This window comes from Periophthalmus magnuspinnatus, chromosome 11, assembly GCF_009829125.3.
Source record: "Periophthalmus magnuspinnatus isolate fPerMag1 chromosome 11, fPerMag1.2.pri, whole genome shotgun sequence".
NCBI lineage: Eukaryota > Metazoa > Chordata > Actinopteri > Gobiiformes > Gobiidae > Periophthalmus > Periophthalmus magnuspinnatus.
This window is the reverse complement of record NC_047136.2, coordinates 8,191,334-8,212,113: the sequence shown is the minus strand read 5'-3', so window position 1 is coordinate 8,212,113 and position 20,780 is coordinate 8,191,334. Positions and strand designations below refer to the sequence as shown.

Genomic DNA, 20,780 nt, shown 5'->3' with positions numbered 1-20,780 from the left:
AATTGTTACAGCATGATACCTCTTTTTTGCAGTTTTTAACTGATGAAGGGCCTCTGTCTTGGCAGAGTTTATTGGCAGTCATTAGTTACATTTGACTTGCATTGCATAATTGCATGATCACTTGAAAGAGAGTGCAGACTTTGTGGAGTATAAAACATGTTCTAGTCTACTATTAGTACTGATGTTATCTTTATAGTCGGCCGGATGTGTAATTGAGTGATCAGAATAGCCAACATGTCCCGCTGGGCTCCTGTGTCCCTGCAGCTATGATTTGACAGGTACACGTGGACCATTTACAACCTATTTTCTGCCGGCTCTTTACCCCTGTGTCACATGTCATCATGGCTCATGTTGAATTATACATTTTCAGCTCAAAAGGTTTAACATATTGTCATGCTGCTGCTAAAATAAACGATGGTAGTTATGTGCTTTTTCATTTTAAATACAGAGTCTGATCCTGCATTTCAGCTGGTTAAAAGTTGCTCAAATTTTGCCCAAGGACACATCAGTTCTATGCACAGGGCGGTGCTGGAATTGAACCACAAATCTTAGGATTAGTGGGCGATTGCTTTGCCACTGTGGTCATATATCACAATATGGTTGTGAACATATTGCTGTGTATATTTTGGCATGTTTTGTTGTTCATATGGAAACTATTCGCGCAGTGCAGAATCACATGAAAATGACAGCTGCTTTGTGACACCTTCTCTGTAGATAGATGTTGAAGTGTGTTTGCTCTCGAGTGGCACGGCGTGTTAGCACAAGCTCTGAATGTGGCTCGTCCACATCGCACCCGTCAAACATCATCCACAGAAGCCACTTTGTATTTTTATTGCTCAATGTATTTCCTGTTAACTTCTGTGTTGACATGGTTTTGTTTTTGGAGTTTCTGTTTCTGTAATGCAATCCTGGTCCATGTGCTCAACACCATGTCTCATAATGCATTTCTATGTGTCTGTGTTCCATAGGGGTGTCATCTCGAAACCCCGAGATCATGGCAGCGGGTACACACTCGCCAGGAGGGCCCAATGGCATCATCCGGAGTCAGTCGTTCGCTGGATTCAGCACACTACAGGAGCGGAGATCACGGTATGGCTTCAAAACATGTGAAAATCCTTAAAAGGCTTTAGTGGGTGCTTGAAAATATATGGCTCAGAAGCAGACTCTATTTCATTCATGTAAAGAAAAACACTAAGTATAAAGGAAGCTCTCTCTGCTCAAGCACAGACACTTTTTCACACCCACTCCTCCTATTCGTCAGTGCCTGTAAAGCTTTGAGTGAGTGACAGCTTGATTTAACCAATCACAGTGAAGTATTAATTTTCAGAAAAAGCAGATGACTTTATTTACCGCTTAAACGCAGTAGAAAAAGTGAATATGAGCTGTGTTGTGTCCCGGAGTTGTTTTGTTTCATGTACACATGTTTAACAAACAAACTCTGCTGTGTTCTTCCCTCAAACAGAAAACATTACTGCATGACATCACAAGGTGGAACATACATGTGCTCCACTGTGTTTTTAAACTCCATACACCTTCACTAGAATCATTTGGATCATTTCAGACCTGGAATTACCAATCTCTTCTAAACTAAAGGTTAAAGGTAGCCATTAACTTAAACTATAGCTTCATGACATCGCAAGGTGGAACAGAGCATTTTGAGCTTGAGAGATGCTCATAAACTAATAATGCAGCTTTATTTAAACATGTGTGAATGAAACAAAACACAAAACTCCAGGTATGTTTTGAGGTGACAACAGTCTTAACAAGGCTTAAAGCTTACACGAGTCAATTTTGCGTAATGTAGGACCTATTAGGCCACTATTAACTTAATCAAAATAATTTATAACTAGGAGGATAAGCTATACTAGTGCCGTAAATGGCACAGATAAGTGCAGCTACGACTCAGCAGTTTACACTGACTCTTTCAGGTTGAAGGAAAGATGGTTGCGATTGAAACAACCTCACGACAGATAAGGGATTTCCTGTTCTGACTCATCACAAACTGCTCACTGCAGCATCTGAAGACAAAGCTGAAATATCCATCTCGATAATCACTCTTTGTCAGTGCCTGAGTGTCATCTCTGTGACAGGCTCAAAACTTTTTTGAAGCCACTCTCCTCATGGCTCAGGCGGAGAATGGGGTAATTGGTTGGAATGAGCCGGGCGAGTGGGCGACCGTCAGCGGATAACGGAAGTCACTATTCTGATAATAAAGGAGGAGAGCCAGAGGCTTTTGAGGACTGACCAACAATGGTAGACTTTAGTCTTGAAAATATACAGTACTGCACAATATGTCACTGTCTTTATTGTGCCCAGTTTAAGTAGCAAACCATTTTTTTTTAAAAACTGAAACTACTGGATACACTTTCTTATTTGACAAGATGCCAAGTGGTGCAAATCCTGATTTAGAAAAGTAGTGCTAATAAAGTAATTTCAAAACAGGATGCATCATTTTATTATCAAATTCTGTTCTGCGGTTTCCCTGGAATCTTTTCTTCTCTCATGTGTTTCTTAATAAAACTTAACTTTCATTGGATGTTTTTATACTATCAGATCATCTATACAGTGCTCCAGTTTTTGTGCTTTTGGTTTGTATGAGGAAGCAGACTTACAATTAAAGCCCAGTCTGTATGCATGTGTGTCTGCATGGATCACATGACCCTCAGGGCTACGCTCTCATTGAGTTGTGCCCTACATTTGTGGCAGCTTAGGCTAAGTCGTGTTCGCTGACATGAGGCGAGGCGCAGCACGATCCAACTTGTCGAGCTGCGTCCCTCATATGATTTGAGGATTGTTTTATTTCTGTACTCATTTCTATGTAGACTCTCCACACCTGACTGGGCGACAGGTGCGTTGGAGGAGAGGCACACGGCTGAAAGCTGGTTGATTACTCTTAAGGGGGCAGTTCCTTAACTTATATAAGGGGAGCGGAAGGGGCTGTTCTCATACCTGAGGAAGGTCAGAGTAACCGAAGCATGGTACTAATAGAAGTGAACCAAGAGTGAGACATTGTGTGGGAGTCTTCTTAAAAACATTAATTCATTCTGTGCCAATGTCATTCTTCTGCTCTGTCTGAAATGGCCTCAAATATAGATGTGTTCCCCATAATGAGGGGCAGTTTTAATGTGGAAATTTAAAGCTCATTATTCAGTGTGTTACAGAAATTGGGAGTGCGTTATTTATAGGGCTGCACAATTTTGGAAAAAAAGGCCATCACAATTTAAAAGATAGAATTCTTTTCAGAGTGCACATTGTAATCTCCGTGAAGTAATGTGAAGTAAAGAAGATTTTTCCTATAACAAAATGGATTTTATCTAAGTAACTGCACCCTTTGTGGTTTGATAACTGTGCCAACTCAAATTTAGATTTGATTGTGATATATTATGCAGCCCTAGTTACTTGGCAATGGCTTTGATCTCTCTGGGTGAATTCACGTCCACACAGTTTTATGTTTAACTAAAGCGTTTGTTACTCACCAGAAGATCCTGAACCATCTTGCATCATGTTTAACTAAGAGAATGGGTTGTGTTTTTTGTGTCAATTATGTTGCCTCTTCCAGTCAGACCTGCCTCATAAATGGGTTATAGATGCTCCATTTGCTCCAGGGCAATCTGAAAGAATGCAGAATGCTCCAATGACATTGATCACCTGAACCTGTGATTGGCTCAGTGTTTTTTTGTCTATGTTCTGCTTTCTCACTTTCAACTCAAGATAGATTGCAGCCGGCACAGGTCGCTAGTAGGATGGATGAGGTTGACCAGATCAGGTTTGCATGTTTGCTCACTTTGCCGTGTGTACATACCTGGGATTTAACACAGGCTGACATTGATTAATCAGCTCTTGTAAGTGTGACCAGCATTCAGATGTGCTTTAGCGAAAGGCATTTGAATAACATGTAGGCTAAAGTGGTCCCGCATGATGGGAGTTGTTGCAGAGGTTAGTCCAAGGACGTGTAAAATCTTTGGTGTGACCATTAGCATCAAGTTTATGCCTGTGACTGTAACGATTTCTATGTGTTTTTATGTTCATTTATGTATTGTGTGTTTTGTAGGTGTAACTCGTTCATGGGAAATTCAGCTGTGCAGAAGAAGCCCCAGTCTAAGCCCAAAAAGCCTCACCTGTCTGGACACAAAGGAGGCAGTGGGTCCCGGGAGCCACAGCCCAAAAGACTGGAGGAGGTTTACACTGCTTTGCGACAAGGCCTGGAGTGAGTAAAGCCAATAAAACACAGGCTGATGCATTGAAAGGCTTTTTGAACTTTTTAAAAACTGAACATGGGCATACTTTTGAGTAATTGTTGTAATGTGATTATAATGTTATGAAAGTTGATTTTGCATAATTTGTCAACTTTAGGTATTATGAGAATTTAAATAATGTTGCTTTTCCTTGGAGTGTATTCCATTTTTGTGACGCAAAACAGCTAAAAACCTTTTGTTCTGACTGAAAGCGTCTTAGATTGACTATATTCCTTTATTATATTAGTATATACCTCATGGGTGTGCATAGTGTTGACTAAGTGTTGCTTGCGTTTGGAGGTTGTGATAAAGCTGGCAGTAAAACTATACTGTTCTTGTCTCTGTAGTGAATACCTAGAAGTCCATCAAACAGAACTGGACAAGCTCATGTTGCTGATGAAGGACATGAAGAGAAATTCTCGTCTGGTGAGTCACTCAAACCTTCACACACAATAGTTTTACAAATTCGTCGAATGTATCTTGTATTCACTCACGCACTTCTGAATAACATCGCATTCTCATTATTATTCTGGAGGCAGTGTGTTTGACAATTTATCAAGCTAGAGTTGTTTTTTTTTCAGTCTGTTTTACATAATACAAACCACAGCTGTGTCCCTAGTCTAACTGTCCTCTCCTGTCTGTTCCCTCCAGGGAGTACTGTACGATCTCGACAAGGTGAGGTGATGGAGAATGTTGTCTCATGTCTGACAATTTGGACAAATTTAATATAAATGCATTTTGTGTGAGCAGTGTTGAGATGGCAAAAACACATATGGGACCTCAGCTCAAATGCATCTTTCTGTCTTTTGCAGCAAATCAAAAGCATAGAGCGGTACATGAGACGACTGGAGTTTCACATGAGTAAGGTAAGCACCCCCGAATCTACCAACAGAGCATTCAAATAATGATTAAATATGCATGATTTAATAAGTTTAAAATCATTCTGAAAAGGCAAATATCTAAAACTGAACTTTAGTTGGTCACTTTTACCTCACCAGAGTTTCTTTGCTGTAACTTTGCACTGACATCAAAGAGCCCTCAGAGCCCCAGATTTAAGAAGTTGGGATCACATTTCCCAATTTCCTCTGCCGTGTTCCTCGCACTGTTCAGCAGTCATGAACAAAAGCGTCTTCGTAGGTCATTTTTCTCCCGTCTTCCTTTTGTGGAGGTTGTAATGGCCTCCCTCGCTGTGCGTCAAATGGGACGGTGACAGCGGGCCATCAGGACACACGCCCCAGAGGTAACCATAGTAACCCCAAGACAGTGCTTTTGAAGTGTAAGGGGCTTCATGTATGGGGCGCTGTTAACCCTTTATGTTCGGGCCAAGAGCAAGACAATGGCAAAACAAACACATGACGACAACAGCGCAGAGGTACAGCTTGTCAAAGGCAGAGTGAATGTGGGACGCAAAGGAGAAGCAATTGGAGTGGCACTTAAAGATGTGGTTAGAGGACTAGAATAGGTCTGAGGTGAGTCAGACAGAAAATTGCCAAGGAAATGTGCTGTCAAGGCTATGAACATAGAAATTAATGTGTGTTGAGAGGTACAGACGTAAGCAAGATGTCAAAATAAACTGTAAAATTAAAAGCGCCTGGAGTTTGCGTTGTCAAAAAAACAAATATACCTAGATATTAACCAATACTAAAACTAGCACTGACACTTTGGAACAAGTATTGATACCGAAAAAGTATAAATAGGACACATTGGACTTTTCCTAAATAGTGTTAGAATGGGTTTTATCTATATTATATTCTATATTAGAACTAGTAACAAGCCTTTTTGTTAACGAAATTTTACTATTCCGATAACCTGGCTTGGGAGAGTATGGGCCAACTGCCAAGGAACTGACTTTTATTTGCAATTGTGAATATATTGGTTAAAGAAGACATAATGTGCTTCTGTCTGCTATAGTTATAATCTATGACACCGGTGGATCATTGTGTTATGATTTGCACACTTTAAATCGCAATATTTATCTAAAACAACTTAATAAAAGAAATAAGTCTGACGTCACTGTAAATATCATCACAACAGAAAACGACAAAGTTGTTGGCATCTCCTATGGATATCTGCAGATCATGGTAGTGAGTAGCGAGCAGATTTTTTTTTCATTTGTACCAAAATGACTACGCAACGCTACCAAGTCCTATGCATATCACTGGTTAACAAAATAAAATTGTAGAACAAAGTAAGTACAGGGAAGTGGGTTTATGCTGGTGGCGATGAAAATGAGGGTTGATTGTTAATATTGCGATTAAAGATTCTCAAAGTTGTATTTGGAGTGAGTTGTACATGTTTGAGCAGAGTAAATGATAAGGAAAAACGACTATAACATGGTTAAAATCTCTGAAAAGTTGATTTTGTTGAATAGGTCTGCTTTAAATAGATTCCTCATTACTTGTAAAGAGTCTAATCATATCACATAAAAGGTGATCTTGACTTTTGTCACTTTTACACGTAAAAACACCATTTGTTTAGTGGTTCTTTTAACCCATCTCTTGCACAGTACTGCCACCTCCAAGCATGTTCCACTTTCAGTCTATTATTACACGAAAACACACAGATTGGAGGCTTGCTGTGTCTTGCAATGTTGTCACAGATCGTAGTTAAAACAGCTGCTATTTGGGGCTGCATACTTCTGTTTTTTTGTTCTTTCTTCAAAAAAGTAGATTCAAACTTGAAATGATGAAAGCTTGTTGGGTTGTTCGGGCAGGGCAGGTAAAAGAGCTGCAGGACTGAAGCTTGACTTTAAAGTAAGCTAATTTGAGCACAGCATGCTTTTTGATTCTAAATATACAGGCACCAAATGTTTCCAAAGCTGTTTTTTACTCAAAACTTTGGATTCTTTTTTAAATCTGATGAGCGGCTTAAACCCGTTGCAAATCCAGGGCGATCTAGAGTCATTCAAATGTGATTAGCTCAGGCTTTTATGCCCCTTTGCTCAACCCAAAATGTCCAAGTGTCAGCAGATAGCTTTCGAATGAGATCAATGCAATGTGGACTGACTGAATGAAATGCTTAAAAGAAGCTATTGCAGAGTGCAGGGTTGAACACATTTTTGTTTCTACCATAGACTATATATATGTAAATGGACATGACCGCTTTCCAAATAGGAAGTGAGCATAGACACGCTTCCGGCTCCATCAATTCTGGCTCCAATTCACACAAACCCTCGCTTCATAACTGCTGCATTCCAACTCAACATTTTGGTTTTAAAATGTTCTTATTAACCTTCTCTTCATGATCCTGGTACTTTTATTTTGCGCGTGTCCATAAATCAAGATGTGAAACAGTAATAACAGACAAATCAGGCTTCTTCTTCTTAGAAACTGGTTTGATTGACAGTGTTGCTAAGCCCGCTTCTTGCCAAACCAGTGGTGTGGACGGCAACAGGCTTTACCTTCAACAGCCTCTTTCTGGATTGGATTTTTGGTTGCTATGATACTCGCGGACAGAATTCCAAATATGGAACTCTGCTCCAAATATACCCCATAACTGCTAGCCTCGATGAGCTTCATTTGATTGGAGTTAAACGCTAAGGGTCCACTTCTTTATACAGTCTGTGGTTCCTACCTACAGTACTATAGACCAGGCCCATCGACAGAAATTTGGAGGCCCAAGGCAAGATGCTTCACATGGGCCTCTCTAATGTAAATTACTAAGAAGAGGGCCTGGGACAACAATAATAATAATGGCTTACACTTGTAATGCGCTTTACAGGCTTGTCAAAGCCTCTCAAAGCGCTACACTATGGTCATTATTCATTCATTTCCACACTTGGTGATGGTAAGCTACTATCATAGCCACAACTGCCCTGAGGGCAGACTGACGGAAGAAACAGTAATAAAAATTGTGTAGTTCTCCCTGTAATGCAATTATTTAGTATAATTTTAAATGGTGTAGGAAGTGTTCAACTGAAAACAGGAAGTACTTTGAGAATAATAATTCACAATTAGCCATTATGTATGTCAGATATTTCTCAGAATTTAGGAGATATCTAGGTGTTCGTAATGGCTGAGAAAATATGCAGGAAATTTGTGTCCGATTAAAAAGTGCAGGTAGTGCATGATGACAGGTACTGCTTATTAAATGAAAAATGTAAAGGTGCTGACAGTCCAGAAACAGGCATGAAAAAAGCTGCTCCCTTACGACAAACAGTAGAGTATGAATAAGGAAGTAAAATGTGTAGATTGTGGTTGAATAACGGGTTGAGCAATGACCCAAATTATTGCTTTTAGAATACTTCCCTTTATAGCTTAATAGATCAAGAACTTACCCCCAAACTACAAAATAATTTAGTCAAGATCTGTTTTGTTTCTATCAATCACTGAGTGCCTTGGGTGGAGGTCTCGACCATAATTATGTTTTTAATCCTTATTTTTGAACTTCAGGTCTGCATGTAGTTTCAAAGATATTTTTAAATACTTCATTCAACTTTTTTTATTACTTTAGTAAGCTCCTCTTAGGCATGACAGATCCCCATAACATTAAATGGCTCACAGTCTGATCAGCTGTGCTCGGTTCTTATGAATGTATTCGTGTTTAGGCGTGTCTCGGTGGAGGACAGCTGCCGTGAGCCATGACTTTACACTCCTCCATCAGCACATTTTTATCCCTCCCTGACTCACTGCCCCCAGGTCTTTGTTTGGGACGTTGGGCGCAGCTGTCCTAGCTGTAATTGGCACACACCGAAATATGAAGGAGGCAGGTGGCACAGCAGGACACAGTCAGGTCATATATGGGATGGGATGTAAACGTAGATCATAATATGGACAGAAACCAGTGTAGGGGAAGACATCAGCTGAGGATTAGTGTTAAATGGGTGTTTATCCTCATGTATCCAAACAAATTGTCTGCTTACATTGAACCAACTCAGTCAATAGGAGACAGTGAAGACAAGCATGTCATTCATAATTCATAAATCAGATTGTAGCGATGTCACAATATCAATTTTGGTGTTGAGATTATTGTGAGAAGAAACATCACAACCAAACAACAATGAAATCCCTAAGGTTCTTTAATTCAGTCTAGTACACGGTCTCAAAATCTCTTTCCAGCATTATGAAATTCAACTTTTTGAATGATGACGTTTATGTGACTGTAAAAGCCCCTTAAGCACATTACAATTAGGTTTACCCTTTTATGGGTTATGGATTGAATTGAACTGACTCATATTTCCGTATAAATGTTTATGAATAATTATGATTATCCATTAAACTAAATGGTTTGTATATTACAGTCATGCACTTACTCCAAGTCACACTCTGGATGTGGTTGCCCAATGAGACAATAGTAATAAGAAGGGGAAGAAATGTTTTTTGAACTGCCAATTTGTGGGTCACTGGCACTTCCTCTTCCTAAGCTACTGCTGATTATAATTACACAGCATTGGCTTTTGCTTTAAACGGCTTTACAGATTTTCCAAGCCATCACCCCTACCCCTGTCCTTGGACCCCTGATCACAAAGGAGAAAATAAACCTCAGGACTAACGCTCAGTCCAGTGCACATTATGTTGCCTGATCAGTTTATAAAAGAAGATATTGTCAAGTAAAATTTAAGAACAACAAACATATTTTAAGTAAAAAACAGAAGAGATGGAGTCAAAAACAGTTATGAGTTACCATTTCTTTCTGTTCACTACAAAAAGACAATGTAATCCCTCCCTCTCTCATCCCCCGTCTTGGTTCGGTGTAGAGAAGGTCATGTGGACAAGTTGAAAATGGCTTCTGGATGGGAGCTGAACATCTTTGACAAAGATTTAGTTGCTGTAGAGAAAGTTTTTGTTTTTGCAGAGTAGCTTAATTCTTGTTATACGAAAACCCAATTTATCTCAAACGCCAAACTCTGACAGAACCCGACCCAATTGACTCGTCACTTTCACTTTAAAACAACAAAAGAAGGAAGTGCATTTTAAACCTGCCAAATCCAGACCAGACTAAGCACTTGGCATGTGATTAATATAGGCCGTACTGCTTTCCACGACTCCCTTGAATGCTAATCTTACCACCAACATACACACACGCCCACAGCTCCCTAGAGAAGTGTGTGTGTGTGTGTGCGTGCTGGATGCTGTTTGATGTGGCCCGCCTGGTTTAATCTGCTTATAATCACTCACCCCCCCGGCACCAAGTCTGTGTACATGTGCGCACTCCAGTCCCACTATGAGTTGGGATAATGGCCATATCTTAAGAGGATTCCCATAATAATGTTTAAAAACTCATACACTTAGATGGACAGCAGATATAGTCGATATGAAGCTATAGTCAGCTCAATACTACGCAAATCAATACATGCACAATACTTATTGTCCAGCTGTGAAGTTTGCTATTCTCGCAGTAAGAAAAGTAAAAAACACCTCTTCTCCCTGGCATTTAATACTAGCTAGACAGGATGTATTGCTGTTTTGTTTTTTGCCTATGTTTCGTACCATATGTATATCTGATTTTTGTTGGTCTTTTATGTGAAGCACTTTGGTCAGCTGAAGATGTTTTTGAATGTACTATATAAATAAAATTGAAGTGAATAAAACGGTTTTAGACAGCCAGTATCAGAGGTGTGCTGTAACTTTTCTGGTGTAGGTTATACCACCTGCTCTCCACAGATGTAACATGTAACTTGGCTTGTCTCCATGGAGATTTTAATGCCATACCACGATTCATTCCAGGCAAAGCAAAAGTGAAAAATACACCTTTTGTTTATTTGACATTATAGTTTTTGCCATGTGATTCCTATTGTATTCAGATTATAAATCACTTTTCTTCTATAATCAGACATTGGTGGGTTCCCCACTGTGTTGTAATTAAAACAGGTCTTAACTGGGAGTACATGTGTGGTTTTGTCACATCTGGAGACAGGTCGTTACCAAGGCGCAGATGGTTTTTATGAGTTTAGTGTAAATCTACTGCCTTGAAATGATCCATGCAATGTCAAAAACGAGAGTGAATGATGACTATGATATGGATTATTGGTCTGACGAAGGTAAGGTAAGGTTGTGATATAGTTTATAGCTGTAGCAGTGCAGAGCAGAGAGGAGAGTTTCTCAGTAGATTCATGCGTGCTTTCAATGGCCATTACCTTTTATGTTATATCTTTTCTTCTTTGTCTCGGGGGCAGTGCAGAGGTGCTGCAGAATACTGATGGACGTCTTCTTCAAGCTTGGCTGACCTTCAAAAAGGCATTTCCTCAACGGCACCAGGAGGATATTTTTAATTGGGATTAAATGAGTTTAATTAGTGGGAAATTGTGTGATTGCTGCTGATTGGTTGGTTAGGATTCTGAGCGTTCATTGGTTTGCGAAGGCCCAATGATGATTGAGAATACCTCTTCATCTACTGTTTTAATATCCTGGTTTCAGTCTGGATAAATTATTATGCAAATTGCTGCATTCATGGGAGCAGATGGTTTAATGTGGTCACTCTTTTGAAGGAAAAGTCAAAAGGAAAGAATAAGTCATCTACTGATTTGTGACCTCGGGAACAGACTGACATGTTGTTTTGTCCCTTGTTTTGTTGTAAATAAACCCATTTGGATATGCAGTGAGGAAGCACAGTTTCAGTTGTGGTTGGAAGGTTTTTATAACTGGCTGGGCTCTGCTGCTGCTGCCCTACCACAGACCACAGGCAGACGGGACGGTCCCAGCTGGGGATTGGGTTGGGGTGGGCTGTGGTGCACTTGGTGGGACTGGGTGGGTGTCTTTTTTGTATGTTTTTGTGCCAGGCTAAGGTATAAATTTTACTATTTATTTGTCAGACAGATTCCATGTTATGTCTAGTCTATATAGTGTACATCAGGTGGTCTAATAAGTTTATATAGTATCCTTTAGTTTGCCGCTAAAACTCACAATGAAAATTTCAATATGGTTTGGTGTTATTCCCCCCAAAAATGATACTATAATATAGTATCTGGGTATGTATACTATCCTATCAATACTAAAACTTGTATGAAAATTAGATACTCATTTCAAGCCAAGGCAAAGCAAGTTTATTTGTACAGCACAATTCATACACGAGGTAATTCAAAGTGCTTTACATATTAAGAAAGTTATTAATACTACAAATCAAAACATAAGTAATCATCATAAGTAAGTAATCATCATAAAATTAACATTAATGGGGAAAAAGTGCAGAATAAAAACCTTTCTGTCAAATGCACAGCTAAACTGTTTTGAGCCTGGATTTAAACATTGTCAAAGTAGAGGCTTGTATCACATCTTCAGTGAGACTGTTCCAGATTTTAGTTGCATAAAACTAAAACACTGATTCCCCATGTTTAGTACTGACTCTGGCACCAGCAGGAGGCCGGTCCCTGAAGTCCTCAGAGTGTGAGATGGTTCATGTGGCACTAACATGCAGGAGATGTAATTTGGTGCTAGGCCATGGAGAGACTTGTTAACAAGCAGAGCTGTTTTAAAGTCTATTTTCTGAGCTACAGGAAGCCAGAGACCTGAGCGCAGGACTTCCTGGTTCTTTTCAGGACCCAAGCAGCAGTGTTCTGGATGTACTGCAGCTGTTTCAACAAGCACTGATAGTGGGTTTTATGGTCAGAACTAGCAGACCCACAGGGTAACATTAAAATAGAGTTTAAAATTTTGGTATTACACTACATTTAGTTCTCTAGATCATATTCTGAACTGATACTGTCTGCACCTTCTATTGTGCTATCAATCAAAGTATCAATAAATTGGGTATCCTAATAATGTATCCAAGCTGTAATTTGCACTAATAAAAAATAAAAGATAAATCTCACAGTCCATGCAAATCACAATAGCATAGTTTTTCTTCATTGTCTCTATTAGAAACATTGTAGACGTCGTTATCCCACTTTGAGTTTCATGCTGTCATCTGCGTTTCCAGTCATAAACGTGCACAAACAGTCAGAGGAGCTGTTACTGGCAGGAGGCAGACCGGCCCATTTCTTTGCTGTCTCTAATGAGCACCATAAAGAAGACTACATCAATATTTCAGAGCCTGCGATCGCTCCCAACACGAGGCTGCAGAGGTGTGCTGCACAGCCTCTCTGCCAATTTTGTCATATTTCATCCAGTCTAGAATTTATTCCACCGATGGAAAAACTTTTCTTGTGATTCTGATTTAAATAAACTTCTAACATAATATTGGTAATTTGCTGAAGTGATGATGTGATATGTTGAAGTGGTATGTTTGCATATTTACTGTTAATGAAATTGACACTGGACAAAGTCTAAAAGAACAAATAACTAGTTGCATTACCAGTGTGAGACGTAAGGATTGGTGTCTTGAACTAGATCATTTTCCAGTTTGCGTTGAGGGATGACCACATAACTTCCTAACATAACTGAAATCAAAAACTTGCTGATTTTGCACAGATTCTGAATCCAGAAACGATTTTGTTTTATGACTTCTTTCCTGTAGTCCATTAACAGTAATTTGTTTTAATGGTGCAATATCCAGAGTGTCTGATATTGATGGAGTGTGCCTGTCCCAGTGGGTTGGTGCTGGGTTCATGTTGCTGGTAAAAGTGATGACTCTGAACTCGAAGTGTGTTTTCCGCCCCTTTGGGAGTGTCCCACTGGGGTCGTACACAGGACACTGCAGGCACGAACCACTGGAGGCTACTGTCAAGATACAAACCATCTGTGTCTTAGATCTTATCGCTTTTATATACACAGTATTTTTACTTTTACTTTTGTACTTTTTTATTTTAATGTTGAAAGCAAGACAATATATTTCTATGGATTCAAAATGTAGGACAACTTTAACATTACACGATCCAGCATGAACTAACAATATTCAGTACGGTGGCTTGAAAAAATGTTCTTTTCATAATGATCCGGAGAAACTGAAACTTCTCTAAATAAGATATATTGGACAAGAGCTTTTGATGCTTGTAGGTCTCATTTATGATTTTAAAACTAGATTCAACTTTAATGTTACTGGGTTATGGTTAAGGTACATTGTATAGTCCCCCAAGGGAAATTTGTCCTCTGAATTTGACCCATCCTTCAATGCCACTGGGGCAACCTGTCAGGACCAGTGTTGATCTTGAGCTATCTTACCTATTGTGGATCTATTCAGTAGCTTTTTACATACCATGCACAACAGAAATTGTAACAGTCTAAATAGTCTTATAAAACCAGGTCTGCCTTTAAATGCATCCGATATTTTTGTTCTAGTTGAAAAACATGTCTTGATGATGATGCGTGATGCCTCACAGGCCTGAAGCTGTGTTCAGAATGTGTGTGAACAAACTAGAATAATGACAGTTTTAGGAAACTACGTGCCGCAGGATGTTTTAACCGAAAAATGCTATTTTAAACTTTGTGTGTTTACTATGAGTGTGCCTTGTAGCCATTCATACGTACTTTAAAGGAGAGGACATGTTTTTTGTTCAGGTGGATGAGCTGTACGAGGCATTTTGCATCCAGAGTCGATTGCGGGATGGTGCCATTCGAATGAAACAGGCGTTCTCCTCGTCTCCATCCACTAAAGCCACAAAGGAGAGCATTGCAGAGGTCAACCGCCGCTACAAGGAGTACACAGAGGTACAACCGCAGTTAGCAAAACTATGAGTTTAGCTACATAAAATACATGGGCCAACATAAAATACACAGACCAACCTCAAACTTAAGGCCAAAATCAGATTTCTTGCATTACTGAATGACAGACTTCAAGTTCTGCAAACCTGTATCAGGTTTGTTAAAAATATACCACAGAGTACTTAGTTATAGGTTTTAATTTAAGGTTGATACTTCCTCCAATCGTGATAATTTGGTTATTCTGATTTCTGAATTTAGAGAATCACATGTTTTTTTATCATGCATTTGCAGTAAATATGTCATCCAGTTTCTCTCATGTGATAAGCTCAGTAAACCCTGCCTTCAGTCCCTGTGCATGCTTCTTGCCTAAGCTTTCCACACTTTAACGGTATGTTATTTTGAACGTACCAGTTGTCCAAGTGGCTTACAATACATCTTAATTACACACCTGTCTTTAGCTGCGACTCGCACTGAGATCAGAGCGGCTTTGTGAAGGATCTGCAGATAACTTGATTATGGTTGTTGATGTTTTTGTGAACGCTGGTTTGATCTGTGTCTCTTATAGAACATGAGCACCTTCGAGACTGAGCTGGAAAACCTGCTTGGGGAGTTTCATATCAGAATGAAAGGTAAGATGCAAAACAACCCAGTAAAACTGTCAACATCTGGATCTATATGTTTTAATTTATAACAAAAATAATGATGATAAAACAAAGAAAACGCCACAAAGCATGTACACAGATCAGTGAGATACGTTTTGCTTGGTGTGTTTTAGGTTTGGCTGGATTTGCAAGGCTTTGTCCAGGAGACCAGTATGAGGTTAGCTTTCAAAATAACACTTAAGCTATAATGTGTTTTCACTATAACAACACCTAAACAAATGCATTTAAATTCAGATTTTCATGAGATATGGACGACAGCGGTGGAAGTTAAAGGGAAGAATTGAAGTGAACTCTAGGCAAAGCTGGGATGGAGATGAGATGGTGTTTATGCCTCTGATAACTGACCTCATCAATATAAAGGTACAGTGAAAATAGGATGTTTGTGAACTAGATTCTTATTTTATTGACCTTGTTTTCATGCAATCATCTGACTGCATCTCGTGCAGAAGAAAAAACCTAAAGCACTGAATAAAAGTTGTGTATTTGGTCATCAGGTGACAGAGCTGAAGGGCCTGGCCACTCACATGTTGGTGGGCAGCGTGATCTGTGAAACTAAGGAGCTGTTCACAGCGATGCCTCAAGTGGTGGCAGTGGACGTCAACGACCTGGGCACCATCAAACTCAACCTGGAGGTCACGTGGTAGTAAGTGTACAACAATATGTTTAAGTCTAATGTGACACTAATGATTCAGCAGTGTGTGAACTGGAAGATTGCAATTATGTGATTAATACTGCCATCTGGTGGACAAATGTATAAATTAACATTTAGTAAAGCCTACGGCTGCAACGATTAATCGACACAGTCGTGACGAATCAATATTAAAATAATTGCAATTGTATTTTGATAAATATAATTGCTTTCTGGACTGTAAAGTCTCTAAAAATACATGTGAAAAGATTTATAACAAAGGTATTATTAAATTATTCTTGAATCAAAATGGCAAAATGTTTGTAAATATTCTGTTTCTAAAAGGTCACCATATTTCAACCTTTGTTTAATTAAAAATGTATTTAAAGGTCCTATGTTATGCAAAACTGACTGGCTTTAAGCCATGTTATAACACATCACTGGAGTGTCTTGTTTTACTCACAAATGTTTGAATAACCCTTTATTATTATTCTGTCTACATCTCCAAAGCTCCAAGTGCTTTGTTCCATCTTGTTATGTCATGGAGCGGTAGTTTTCAAGTTAACAGCTACCTTTTACCTTTAGTTTAGTAGAGATTGGAAATTCCAGGGCTAAAATCATCCAAGTGATTGTAATGAAGCTCTATGGAGTTTGAAAACACAGTGGAGAGCTTCCTGACATCACAAGGTGGAACAGAGTGTTTATTGTTTGCAAGAACTCAACCTGTATACTCAGAGTTTGTGTGTTAAACATGTGTGAATGAAACAAAACACAATTCCAGGATGTTTTTGACGAGGAAACAACATTATGACAGACCTGGAAATAGTGTAATATGTGTCCTTTAAAAAACCTACAGCAGTTGCCTGTAGTACTTGTTTTACTCGCAGAGTACATGAAAAATACAGGATAATTCACCAATAAATGCTATGTATGAAAATGTATATACTTTTAGCTGTGTCCATGTAATAACTTTGACATATCATGTTTTCTCACCAGCCCCTTCGATGTAGAGGACCTGACCCTCTCATCTTCCAATGTGAGCAAAGCCGCAGCCATCCAAAGACGAGTGTCTGTCTACAGCCAGGGTACACCAGAGACCCCCACCTTTCAGGACACCTCCTTCTTTGTGAGTACATCCTGTGCCATTATTTATATTACGTGTTATGTGTTAATGTTTTTGGATAATCCCTTAATTAAGCATTTTTGTGTTGGTGCGTTATGGCTCTAGTTGCTTCTATCCTAAAAACTAACCCATATTCGTTTTCCTATTATGTCAATCTTCTTTTTATCTGTCCATATCAAACCCCCCTTTACCCACACTATATCCCACTTAACACATTAACCCATCATCCGTCGAATACCCCCTGCCTTGGCCCCATTTGCGTTTGTGTAAAGAAGTGGCGGCCCTATCCCGTGGAGCGGCAGCACCTCTCATTCCTGCACATGCTCCGGGACACGCTGCTAGAGAAGCTAAGGCGCAGTCGCTCTTTTGGGGACCTGGCCTCACTTCGGCCACGGCCCAAATCCAGTCTGGAGGTCTATGTGAGTGTGGGGTGTGCTGTTCTGTTCAGTCTCTGCTTGTGTTTTCTCTGGTGGTGACTTTTGTGTGCATACATTGAACATATCACAGTGTTCATTTGCTGTCACTGTGCATAAGTTCTTCTGCGGTGTGTTGAGTTGAAATAAAATGTTGTAACTTGTTCTTACAGCTGCATTTTGTAACTTCCTGTCTTGCTTGTTTTCATGGAGATAGATTTGTTTAATGCTTTACTGTAGAAACTTTCAGGCAAAGTATTATTACCCCCATGTAGACAAACAGATGGTGAACTCGCCACTAGAAAAGTTACTTAGCGCACCGTTAATTAAGCCAAAATGGTACTGCAGGGTATATACATGAGTACGGGAAGTTAGTTTTTATTCAAATCTTCAGTCCAACCTCAAGGGGTCACAAGCCAGTGTAGTCATGTTCCTAGTTAAGCCTGAGGAATGAAGGGTATTCAAATCAACAAGCAAATCTTTCCACAATAGGAGGCAGGTGCATTTATGCAGTACTGCTTTCAAAAAGTACTTGGTCTATTGAGTGGCAAAGGTCTGTAGCAGGAGTCGGAACTTGAAGCTTAAAAGAGCTCTTATTTTGTACTTGTGTTGGTTATGAAACTTTGCAGTGGACTATTGAATATTACTACAGAGTGAGATTATAGTGAGTCTGATCGTGGAGTGTTTAAATTCACTATTTTAATTAAACTTTTTTTCTCTCTCTTCAGTCCACTTTACCAGATGATGTCTTTGAAAACGGGGGCTGCGGTGTGGCCGAATGCAAGCGCCTTTCTTTCACCTTCTCGGACACTTCTGTTTCCACGCCGAGCCCCGCCCCCAGCACACACTCAACCGTCCAATCAAATCCTGAGATCACAGTCACGCCCCCAGAAATGGACCTATTGCCTTCGCACTTTTTACCACCACGGGAAGACTCCATCGCAGAGGAACATTTGGTGGAGGAGGATGAGGAGGAGTACGAGGAAGATGGGGAGACAGCCAGTAGGGGAAGTCGCAGGACGAGTGGTAGTTTGGCCAGCGACGAGGCGGAGGTGGCAGAGGACTCGGAATGGGAGCGCACAGAATCCCAAAGAAATTCGGGATCTCATTGTGGATCTGCTGCCGTGTCTGTGTGTTCAGAAAACCACTTGGCAACTGTAGCACCGGAGGATGTTTTTCTAGACCAAGGAGATGAACTAAAACCCGTGGAGTTGGACACAGAGGAGCCAGGTAATCTGACACGGCAGTTGGTGAAGAGGCTGACGTCTTCTGAGATCGAGCCCCCCGTGGTGAGCTCAGGGGAGGCAGGGGGAGTGGGTTTGAGCTGGACTGGGGAGGGCAGCAGGGCTTTTCTGGAGAGCGGCCTGGAGGAGGCGATCCACAGCCTGCTCATGAGGCTCGAGGCTCTGACACACCGATGTAGAGAGCTGCAAGATCTGGAGCAGGAAGTCATGAGATTTGAAGACATCCTGAAGGTGAAGATTGTTTGATCAAAATCCCTTCAGCTCGTGTCTTTTTAAAACATGAAAAACTTACAATATTGTACTCATTTTATTCACTGATCTCAGTAAAATCAGGAAGTATAATTCAATGAAAACTATGTAGGTTTTATGTTTTGTATTGTTTTTGTATGAATACATCCACACTTTTTGAGTATAATTTTTTCTTTTGACAACCCTTATAGTAACATAGTAGTATATAGTAAAACATGCATGATTTTACATGTTTTAAATTTATTTTTACATTCACATAGTAACTTCATCCCTCTCTGTGCAGTGTCGCCTCCCTGGCCACAGGAGTCGCTCGTCCAGCCTCAGTCTGACAGTGGAGAGCGCTTTGGAGAGTTTTGACTTCCTCAACACGTCTGATTTTGATGACGAAGACACAGGAGACTACAACACAGTCCTCAACACCCCCCCACAGAGGTCGCCAGTGTTTGACGCAGATGGAGAAGCGATCGGGTACGCACAATTAATTAAACAATTTCTAGATTTTTTTGTACAAGCTGTTAATATATGTTCTTTACTTACCCAGGGGTCAACATCCAGAGGCCAGAGGGCACCTGAGTGAAGCACTGACAGAGGACACTGGGGTGGGCAACAGTGTGGCAGGAAGCCCCTTACCTCTCACCACTGGGAATGAAAATCTGGATGTGGCTATTGTCATTCACCTCCAGCACTGCAACCATCTCATCCAGGTAAAAATAGTACTTTTAGTAGAATAAAACCAGTGAAATGGGAATGCTTTAGAATTATGTTAAGACAACCAAGGTATCTATGAATAATGTGATATTATTCAGCAAAATTGCCCTCTAGTGGTTAGCAGTGATACAGAGCGTTCAAATTTTATTGTGAAGTATGGATAGATCAAATTTAATTAATGTTGGTTAGGTTGGAAGTACTTCGGTTGTGCTTTGCCTGATATAGAAAAAAAGCTTTAAAATAGGCCTAACTTTAGCCTATATGATTGGAATGCCCTACATCTAATAGTTTTTTTGGCCTGTGTACTATCAGTTGCTGTCCAGTGGTGTGCGAGTGTGGCAGAAACGCAGCCTGCTGAACAAACTTGCTGAACAGACAGAGATGCTGGAGGAGCTTTCAGAAATCACTGCAGAGAAAATGGGAGCCATCACATGTGTCCCTGATGGTATGAAGCAAATCTAATACATTATTTCTACCATTAATTTGTCCTGCAGTTGTTGATATTTTTGACCTTGTATTTCAGTGCTCCCAGGCCTCGCAGAGCGCTCAAAGATGATGTCTTTGTGGTCAGAGTGCAGCGGCTCCTGTGGAATTTTCCACACCACACTGGACCGCGTTTTGAAGCACATGAACCAGTGTTTTACCACCGCCCTGCAGGAGAAACACCCACACAGTGCTGAGAAAGGTCACTAACCTTTCTTCAAATCATGTCTTAGTATAGAGAACATTCTATTGATTTACATAGTATTCATATCATCTTTTTTTCATCTGTAGTGATCAGTGTGGTTGTGGGCGAGATGGTGGACAAGACTGACCTGGTAGCGGGGTCCCACTCTGCAGTGACTGCCCTGTCCCAGGATGTCCTGACTGTGTTCCAGTTCAACTGTTATGTGTTACAACATGGAGTCCACGACATGGAGATGCACCTGCTCAACCTGGCCAGAGAGGGTGAGCTTATTAACTGGTTTTCACTGATTTTAGCACTAGTTAAACTTTTATCATCT

At 40.2% G+C, this 20,780-nt stretch overlaps 1 protein-coding gene across 3 annotated transcripts in view; it reads left to right on the top strand.

Moving 5' to 3' along the window:
• The window catches only part of ripor2 (RHO family interacting cell polarization regulator 2), a 324,701-nt gene that overhangs the window by 300,590 nt on the left and 3,331 nt on the right, over positions 1-20,780 (top strand). For all 3 annotated transcript variants that reach the window (XM_033975367.2, XM_055225104.1, XM_033975368.2), the window contains 17 exons: positions 969-1,089; positions 4,052-4,207; positions 4,583-4,661; positions 4,887-4,910; positions 5,048-5,101; positions 14,606-14,755; positions 15,315-15,378; positions 15,525-15,568; positions 15,646-15,771; positions 15,906-16,054; positions 17,036-17,165; positions 18,304-19,050; positions 19,352-19,536; positions 19,610-19,772; positions 20,089-20,221; positions 20,300-20,461; positions 20,551-20,724. In XM_033975367.2, the coding sequence (XP_033831258.1) occupies positions 969-1,089; positions 4,052-4,207; positions 4,583-4,661; positions 4,887-4,910; positions 5,048-5,101; positions 14,606-14,755; positions 15,315-15,378; positions 15,525-15,568; positions 15,646-15,771; positions 15,906-16,054; positions 17,036-17,165; positions 18,304-19,050; positions 19,352-19,536; positions 19,610-19,772; positions 20,089-20,221; positions 20,300-20,461; positions 20,551-20,724 (2,661 nt within the window). The remainder of the gene's footprint in view (positions 1-968; positions 1,090-4,051; positions 4,208-4,582; positions 4,662-4,886; positions 4,911-5,047; positions 5,102-14,605; positions 14,756-15,314; positions 15,379-15,524; positions 15,569-15,645; positions 15,772-15,905; positions 16,055-17,035; positions 17,166-18,303; positions 19,051-19,351; positions 19,537-19,609; positions 19,773-20,088; positions 20,222-20,299; positions 20,462-20,550; positions 20,725-20,780) is intronic.